Genomic DNA, 9,513 nt, shown 5'->3' with positions numbered 1-9,513 from the left:
ATATATTGTGTTGATATTTCCTTACTTGCCATGTTCTAAGATTTGACTGTTTATTCCCGTCGGGGATCCACACCCGCAATATAGGTGAAGAAATTGGTATACGTATACCTTGTTCGTTACGCCGAAGAGCAGCAGGACCTTGCTCTTTTATCAATTTCGACATTTCAACGAGCCCTGAAAGACCCAAATCAACTAATTCGTGCTAGTGCCCTTCGTGTATTAAGTTCGATTCGGGTGGCGGTGATTGTACCGATTATGTTCCTAGCCATTCGGGATGCCGTCTCAGATATGTCACCTTACGTCCGTAAGACAGCTGCCCACGCGATCCCAAAATTGTACAGCCTCGATCCTGAACAGAAAGTACGACAAAGGCAACTCACCGAAATTCCTTGACACACGCTATCTATGGAATCATTTGATTTTTGCCTTATATAAACAATACAATACTGAAAGTGTTTTTCAATTGACTTATTTTAATGATGTTGCCCCTATATGTAATGCGTTTTTCATATTCAGAATGCTCTTGTTGAAGTAATCGAACGTCTTCTGGCCGATAAGACGACATTAGTGGTTGGCTCCGCCGTGATGGCCTTTGAGGAAGTTTGTCCTGAGCGAATCGACCTCGTCCACCGAAACTACCGAAAACTCTGTAACCTTCTTGTGGATGTAGAGGAATGGGGCCAGGTAAGTCCATTAACATGATATGGGGTAAAAGCCTTTATTTAATTAACCAACAGAGTCCCATCATGCTCATTTTCTAGGTTATCGACAACATTTGAACATCAAAAAAGTGCTTTAATATATTAAGACAATTATACGACAAATGTTGTCAGGTCGACCCTGTAAAACAAAACCTAAATGTAATTACGAACTTTGAACTAGGGATTTCTAGACGATACAATAAATTCATCTCTTGTGCTATTCTTTAAAGGAACAAATTGACGCTTTTGGCAAGAATTGTTTGACACTTTTCGGCCGTTGAACTGAATTGTTCAAAGCACTATTCACAGTGATTGAAACCATTCTGAAGAAATCAAGTAGCAAGATTTTACATTTCTGTCTTAAATTTGTTTCTTATAATATATAAAATATAATCCTAACCGATATTTTAGAGTATGCTTTATGCATATTTCCTGCAAGCGTACTTTAAAAAACGAGGCAGATTGTTTTAGTTTTAAGGTAGGCCTCAGGAGTAGTTTTACCTAAACGAAGCAACGATACGAGTTGGAGTACTCATGCGCAAGGTTAATCACACACAAAATTATATAATACTGCTCTCTATAGGTGGTGATCATCTTAATGTTAACCCGTTATGCTCGCACCCAATTCACCGATCCCAATTTAGCCACAGAGGTAAGTGAATGATATCTTGCAGGAGGAACTAGCAGTTACGATGCCCCGCGAAAAACATACTATAACTTTGACCTGTTTGTGATTGTACTAACTGTGCGCCTATAATTTTTCGCGTGTACTCGAATACCGTGATGCCATATTCTATTTGTTTTGCTTTCTAAAAGAACGCTCACATAACTTTTCTTAGCGGCGTTAGAGCTTGGATAGTCGTTTTGTATTTCGAATATTCGGTAGTAACGGATCATCATTTTCCATTACATCCGATTGGTGCCTGCACGGACTTGCACTTGTTTCATTAGAGTAACTTCCTTAGTTTTCAAGTTTTTCAATATCGTAACTAAAGACTACAGAGTGTTTATAACTGAAACCGATATCGGCCAACTAAGAGTACGTGTCTGTTTTAATCGGCAGGTTCGAAATGGCAGCAGCGAAGAGTCACGTGAGATCGGTGGAGGAACCCTGTCGAGCACCGTCGAGGGTCGAGGGATTGACCCAGATCTCCGGCTCTTGTTACGCAATTGCCAACCCCTCCTACAGAGTCGTAATTCAGCAGTTGTGATGGCTGTCTGTCAATTATATTACCATTTAGCGCCAAGTTCTGAACTTGCAATTACCACCAAAGCGCTAATTCGTCTTTTGCGGAGCCATCGAGAAACGCAAACTGTAGTTTTAAGTAACATCGCCTCTTTATCATCGATGTCCACAAGCCGGAAAGGGATGTTCGAGCCTCACTTGAAATCATTCTTTGTACGAACCTCTGATCCGACTCAAATCAAGTTACTTAAGTTAGAGGTTAGTATTACATTATTACGAGAGACTATTATTGATAAACGGGCTTTAAACTTGTTTTTTTAAATATATAAATTTGATTGTGTAATCAAATTAATTTATTTGCAAATCGAAAATCAAAAAAAAATATTCTGAATAGAATTTTATGTGAAAACCCATAACCTTTCATAAACATTTCTTTCTCATAATTTCCGAACTCTTCTAATTTCTATGTTCATTACAAAAATCCTATTATATTTGGTTTATCTAAGGGCGCTTCATTTTAAATTTCTGAAAAAAACTATCAAACTAAACAAACCAAACAGCACCTTAACGCGGATTTTCCTTGCAGGTGTTGGCCAACTTGGCGACAGAATCAAACATTTCAGTGCTACTTCGTGAGTTTCAGACATATCTCCAGTCAACCGACATGGAGTTTGTCCAGGCCACGATTCACTGCATAGGGCGTGTGGCACACCAAATTAAAGAGGTCTGCGTAAACACTGAGGTTTCTATCTGCTCGTGTGGATAAGACAGAAAAAAAAACATTTTGGGACGCTTCGCCCAAAACCTTTTTTTAATAAAAATTTTATCGTTATATGTCGTAGGGCAAGCCGTCAGAGGTCTTCCATATTTGCTATATTGGTAGTCATGGTGATTTGAAAGAAGCTAGCGTCGGTTTGGTCTGTACGCGATAATCAGAAACAGATTCTTAAAAATATATCCATGGGTTAGAAAATATTAATTATTGTTTGTTTATTTCTTGTGGACTCTATTTTAAAATGGGCAGGTGGCAGATACCTGCCTTGGCGGTCTAACGGCATTATTGTCGTCTCGAAACGAGTTGGTAGTAGCTGAAAGTGTGGTCGTTATCAAAAAGCTGCTACAGATTGAACCTGGCCAACATGCCCAAATTATACGGCAGATGGCCAGGCTACTGGACAAGATACAGGTACGTTGGCCTGATTGTGAGTATAGCCAGCAAATTAACGAAATAACAGGACTTTTGAAACAATGAAGCATGCGCTTATATTGGATAGTCCAGCGATGTAATCTAGCTAAATTACAAATATTAATTAACAACTGCATTACTATTTGTGTTATTGTTTTATGATGATATTTTAGGCATCACTTTTAAATTTGTTTCGGCAAGTTTCCGTTTGGGGGCCGGAAAAACCCAGTACTCTAACACAAGATTTCAGTACTTTTTCTGCTTAAGGCTAGTTGTCGGTCTCTTACCGAATATTACAGGTACCTATGGCCAGAGCATCGATTCTCTGGTTAATCGCAGAATACGCCGAGCCGAAAATCGCTCCTGATGTTTTAAGGCGAATAGCAAAGACCTTCTGTCAGGAGGAGGATATAGTCAAGTTGCAAGCGCTTAATCTAGCCTCTCGACTCGCTTTAACAAATAACCAACCACAGACCAAACTCATCGTGCAATATATCTTTAATCTAGCCAAATATGACCAAAACTATGACACGCGGGATCGAGTACGGTTTCTGCGGCACCTCTGCACCAATCCTGAAACAACAGGTTTAAACCGGTACGCCAAGAAGCTTCTTTTATCATCCAAGCCCGCGCCAAAGCTTCAATCAACATTTAGTGGACGTGACCAGTATCAAATGGGCTCATTGTCTCATCTTATTAACCAACCAGCCGCAGGATACCAAGAACTGCCAGACTTCCCGGACGAAGCACCTGACCCATCTGTGCGTAATGTTACGCCTCCGCCAACGCCGATAGTGTTAAGTGAGGCCCGAAAATCGAAGGACTTCTACGCCGAATCTGAGGAGGGTTCACAATCCGATTCTGCCAGTGAGTCATCTTCATCTAACACAACTGAAAGCGACAGCGACGGCGACTCGGAAGAGCAAGGTCGCAGCGAAGAAGGAGACAAATCCGCCACGCACGAATCAAGTTCGGCGTCCGACGGCACCGATGACTCCCAGAGTGACTCGTCCACTGATGACTCAGAAATTGTACGAAAAGCACAACAGTTTAAAATTTCAAAAAGGAACAATGCCAACGGCGCACCGGCTACAAATGGCGACAGTAAGCACAGCACGACGTCAAAGCCACGTGAACTTATTACATCCGAGGCCAGCTTATCGTCATCCGAGAGCGAACAAAATAAGACTCCCGGGTCAGAAAGCGACAACGAAGATACTAAGGTTAACAATAACAACAAACAGAAGCGGAAAGATCGACACAAATCGAAAAGATTGACCACCACTAAAAAACCCGCTCATTCCGTCGACCTCTTATTGGACCTGGATATGGGCGATATGCAATTCAACATTCCAGCTCCAACTTTGCCCGTACAGTTATTAACAGCAGGCGTCGTTCAGGCCCCGAAACCAAAACAAGAACCATCCCGACTTGTGACACCAGTCTCAACTCCAATTTGGGCTAGTCTTAAACGTGGGACCTTAGTTAACGCAAAAGAGTGGAACGGCCTAGAAGTCATGTACCGTTACACGCGCTGTGAGAACATCTTTTCTAGCAGGATGACATCGATCGAGATAAGCTTCGATAACCGCGGTGACCGTGTATTCCAAGAGGTTGCTGTTAAAGCCGCCGACGAGGTTTCTCTTGAGGTCAGGGGGTCCCAGTCACAAGTGCCACTAGGTCCTGGTGCTTCGTTTGTAACAACTATAGGCGTGAACTTCAAGGATAGTGCCCAAGAGGTTCGTCTTGAATTGACAGCAGATGACGACAAACGCGAAATTCGGTTGACGCCAGCGATATGCGAGATTGTTCGGCCGGTAATTATCGCTAGACCCGGTTTCGATTATTTTAAGCGTACACTACGTGGAATGTGCCAGTTCGACGCAGAGATCACCTGCTCGCTCGAATTTGCCGATTTACGCGAGAAGCTACAGCAATACGCCAACGTAATGCTTGTAGCTGAAGGTGAAACGGGCTTGGGAGGGACATTACGCTTTGCTGCACAAACACTCAACACATGTAGTCTCGTATTAGTTGAAGTGACGCAACAGGGACGGTCGGATACCGCTGCCGATGATGGCGAACGAGTTCGGCTTGTAGTCAACTGCGAACTCATAACTGTTGGCCAGATGCTTCTTACGCAGATCAAGGAAGCACTTACCGCTGCTGGACGTTAGAGCAACAGCCTTGTAGGGCAAAAGTAGTCAGCCTGTTTGTGTGCAACTGTAAATGTTGCCCACAATCATAGTGCCGACATTGGGGTCGTGCATGTTTAGTCGTTTTGATTAACTAACGAAATGATGGGACTACTAATGAATGGCTGATACAGCATCATGAAGGTCAATGTACTGTCCTGTTTAAACAAATTGTTGTTACAGGCTGAGAGCAACTGACGTGAATGAACCTAAAAAAAAACTGTCACTGACACAATGAATGTATTCGTGTTTTGATGAGAAGCAGGATAATAAAACTTATTGTCAATATCCACTAAGTGACATTTATCGCTCCGCATAGCGATCCTTATTCTAGTTTTTTAAAAAACGTGCAAAGTGTCATCTATATATATATATATATATAGCTTGCTTTAATTTGTTAAGCTATTTTTTTGCTGTCCCTGATGGTTAATCTTCAAACCTAAAAACATTTAAGTAAAAATGGAGAAACCTGAGGATTCCTGCTTATTGTACATGCTACCATATAAATATGTGTATATAACAGCATGTACTAAAAAAACTCCTGGAATTTTTTTAATTTAGGAAATTTAACTGGTCTCCCCTTTCAAATTTTTAGAAGTTTCTTTTGAAAAAAACAAGGTTCTTTTGCATCATATATGAGCTTTACCAGAGAATCTCTATCCTAATTTTTTTCTCAAGGCCATAAGCATAGCTAGAACGAATAGTCATAACAACTTCGTATGCTTCTACACTACATTGAACTCAAATCTAGCTGATTTCGGCTTCATTAAAAATTGACTTGAATAAAGCTTGCATCAGTTCCCAGTTACTTGTTAATACGCTTAGCGTGAGTGCCGTGATTTAACTGCAGGTAGTGGTTTAAAACAATAGCCTGCCTTGACAGAAATTCATGCATAACAATACTTCGAATGTACTTCAAAATGGCCGCCGGCACCTCTTCATTTACTCCATTCATAAAAATATGGGTTGCGGTGGTGGCTCGTTCTTGTGATGCTACCAAACTGTAAATTGGCTTAAAATAACAGGCCACACAGCGCCGGTGAAACAGGACAACGAGCGTGCAATGTCGACAAGCATAGGTTTCCGTTTGATTAAGACCGCTACCTGTCAGGGATTTAATTTTTTAAATGATTCACTTGTGACGCTTGTCTGTCTATGCTCTAGGGCTATCTTCGGATAAAAATGACACATTGGAAAACGGCGGTTTGCAGGTGCTTGATAACGTATATACTTTCCACCGAACAAATATATGTATGAAAGGTTTTTAGTTGTTCAGACTGGTCGAAAAGGAAAAGCCTTGATAACCTTGTAGCACATAAAATATACAGTTAAATGTTACAATGAATTGTGATTTAGTGTACTAGTGCAGAAAAGCTTATGAGCATGATTATGAGATTGGGTCAGAGCAAGGTAATTTTTCTGCCAACGAGCCTTTCAGCATTAAACTCTTTCTAAAGCTAAAAAACTCGCTAAACAAAGCATTGAGTTTTAAACGGTTATTTCATGTATGGTTTGGTCACATAAAAGTAAACCGCAACTGTTTTGCACTTCATTGAGCTTTTCCAGCCTTAAAATCTAAAAGCGATGATTCAATTGGCTATAAAGTTTTCGATTTACTAATGTGTTCTTTTTTTAATGGTGAGTAATATCCCAGCTTTTGGTTTTCCACGGTAAGGTCAGAGGCATCTTTTCTTCAACTATCGATCAAGTTCTTGTACTTAGTGGAAGCCTCCTTTTCAGCCGGACAAGCCAAGTAATATTATTCAAGATAAGGATATACGTAAAAACTTATTTAAATATTATTTTGATCCGGTAACCATCCCATTTCGAGCTATGCATTGTGCATGGGTATAATACAAATTGGATCAATTATTGAGTTTATTATCTTACTGAAAACGAGTGTCGTAGCAAAACTGTCTTTTCAAGGAAAGTATCATTAATCATAATTTCCGTAATGTATACATAGATTCTCGCATCTTGTTTAATGTTAATGTAAGATGTGACAACCTAACATATACGAAATTTAAAACCCGTTTCCACATAATTCCCGCTTCGATCGTCAACCATTGTCCAATCGTAGTGGTGCAGTACATATGCGATGTTTTATATGACACCTTGAGATAAGCTGACACACAAACTCAACAAATACTTACGCTTAGATATCTCATTGACGTCTTACAAAGGACATTTTTGTTATTGATGTATTGAAATTAATTTAAGTGGAGAATGCTGGTCACATTACTGCTCATACCCATTCTCAATAGTTCAAGATAGCGTCTACAGCACCACATTCTGTATAATGATTTGCCCAGATCTATGTAAAAGCCCCACAAATTAATTAATGAATTAATACAGGTTAATATGCTTGCTGTTTTTAAATACGACGAAACTATTCTTATATATTTATATATATTTATTATACTTTTAAAAGACTTTCGTATCTTGGGTTGAGAGTTCTAGCATTTTTGTCGTGGGTTAACTGTCATCATGGTCACTTGCCTACCTGAACCTTTTCGATTTAGTTCGGTTACCCCTTATATTGCTCCCGTCATAAACACAATTGTATCAAACTTTTTTGTAGCTCTTATAGCAGACTGAAAACTAGTCCTTAGAAGATCCCGGGCAAAGCAGATTTTATCTCGCTTTTAATCTAGGCTTGTAGAATATGTCCACTAAAGCCAACCGCAAAAATGGAATCTTACATCGAGAAATGACGTTAGTAACTCTGAAGGAACTGGGGTAATAACAAAGAAACCATTTTTTTTTTCAACATGTATAGGCCACTAGAAACACTGAAACTAGTCGTTCACTGAATTTAAATACAACATTTTTTGCAATGTGTCTTGTTATATAAATTTTTCTTAACGCTCTCATAGACAACCGTTTTTCAAACTTGATTCTATTTCAAAAAAACTGTTTTGTTTCGGCAAAATGGGTGATTATGGAATGAATGCAAGGTTGATTTGTGCACTCTGCGCAATAGATACACGTTTTTCAAATAAAGTGCCATTTATTATAATACAATGATTTTACAAATACGATCAAAGTAGAATTTTATTCTGCAGAATAAAAGATTATAATTTTACAATAGTCGTGAACTCAAATGTAGCCGGAATTGTATGCATATACTCCCCCTTTCTATATAAAGTGGACTTGCTTTTTGCATAGTGCCTATTTACAATGGTTATCCTCTTTCATTCTTTTTACGCCTGAGTTGGTATAGTGTTCATAGCAAAGACGTGCACTATTTGACAGCTCCTGCTCTGACGTAAGCTTTCATAACAACTGTATCCGTTCTTGTTTTTTTTTATTCATATTTCTATCATCATTCGACGATTCCATCGAGAGTCCCTATTGTACATCAGATTTTCTGCCGCCTACACTACCCCCCCCCCTCCCCGGTTGATTAACATGTAAAACTTATTGCTTGGCTTCTCTTTCGCATTTTCGGAGGGCTATATCGGCCAAACGGAGAAATCACCTACTTGATTTTCTCATAATGATAGTACTTAGAGTTGCACATTTCGTATTTTATTCTCACCCAAATAATGGTAAATTTGTTCATCTTCTTCCTAATACGTATTCCTGCCGATTTTAGAAACTGTCACATGTACATATAATGTTGTGCTAACGAATTGCATTCTTCTGTGTAGATCCGAATTGAAACAGTACTGTCAATATCAACCGATCATCGTCAATAATGCAGGCAATAATTAAATATGCAACAAAAAATATTCCTCACAGTTATTCGCTAATAGCTTTTCTTGAGGTTCACAAAAACGACAATATAAACGATGATTTCATAAGATTTTTTTGTTATCATTACCGTCATCACACGTCATCATTGTAATCATCGCATCATCGTTGTCATTACCATCCTATGTAGACAGACAGTTTTCGAACAGTCAATCAAGTACGGGGTCTAAGTACTCGTCTAGTCCCTCCGATCCTCGACACTCCAGTATCGACCAACTGCTCGAAATTGTACTACTGAATAATATATATAAGTGCATAGGCCTAGACGCTGTTGCCACCCGTTGACATCACTCTCCGGTCTGGCCGGAGAATGTCGACAGATAGCCAGACAGTAACAGGCCTCACCGCGTCTGCTCAAGGCGCTGGTTGAAGCACAGACTACAGAGGCGAACAATCGATCTCATTCTCGCTACCTCTCCGGAGACTCAGACAACGCACGCTTTCATTTCGAGACACACACACATAGACAGCGGCATTTATATATATATA

At 39.8% G+C, this 9,513-nt stretch overlaps 1 protein-coding gene across 4 annotated transcripts in view; it reads left to right on the top strand.

Annotated features, from left to right (window-relative positions):
• The window catches only part of rb (adaptor related protein complex 3 subunit ruby), a 10,977-nt gene extending 5,409 nt beyond the window's left edge, over positions 1-5,568 (top strand). For all 4 annotated transcript variants that reach the window (XM_022810925.2, XM_022810922.2, XM_086992176.1 and 1 more), the window contains 7 exons: positions 85-360; positions 517-684; positions 1,285-1,353; positions 1,765-2,145; positions 2,474-2,611; positions 2,912-3,073; positions 3,373-5,568. In XM_022810925.2, the coding sequence (XP_022666660.1) occupies positions 85-360; positions 517-684; positions 1,285-1,353; positions 1,765-2,145; positions 2,474-2,611; positions 2,912-3,073; positions 3,373-5,250 (3,072 nt within the window). In that variant the 3' untranslated portion in view covers positions 5,251-5,568. The remainder of the gene's footprint in view (positions 1-84; positions 361-516; positions 685-1,284; positions 1,354-1,764; positions 2,146-2,473; positions 2,612-2,911; positions 3,074-3,372) is intronic.
• Positions 5,569-9,513: the final 3,945 nt, after the last annotated feature.

The sequence above is a fragment of the Varroa destructor genome, unplaced genomic scaffold, assembly GCF_002443255.2.
Source record: "Varroa destructor unplaced genomic scaffold, Vdes_3.0 BEIS01000006.1, whole genome shotgun sequence".
NCBI lineage: Eukaryota > Metazoa > Arthropoda > Arachnida > Mesostigmata > Varroidae > Varroa > Varroa destructor.
Note: the sequence above shows the minus strand (reverse complement) of the source record. Positions and strands in the feature narration are given on the sequence as shown.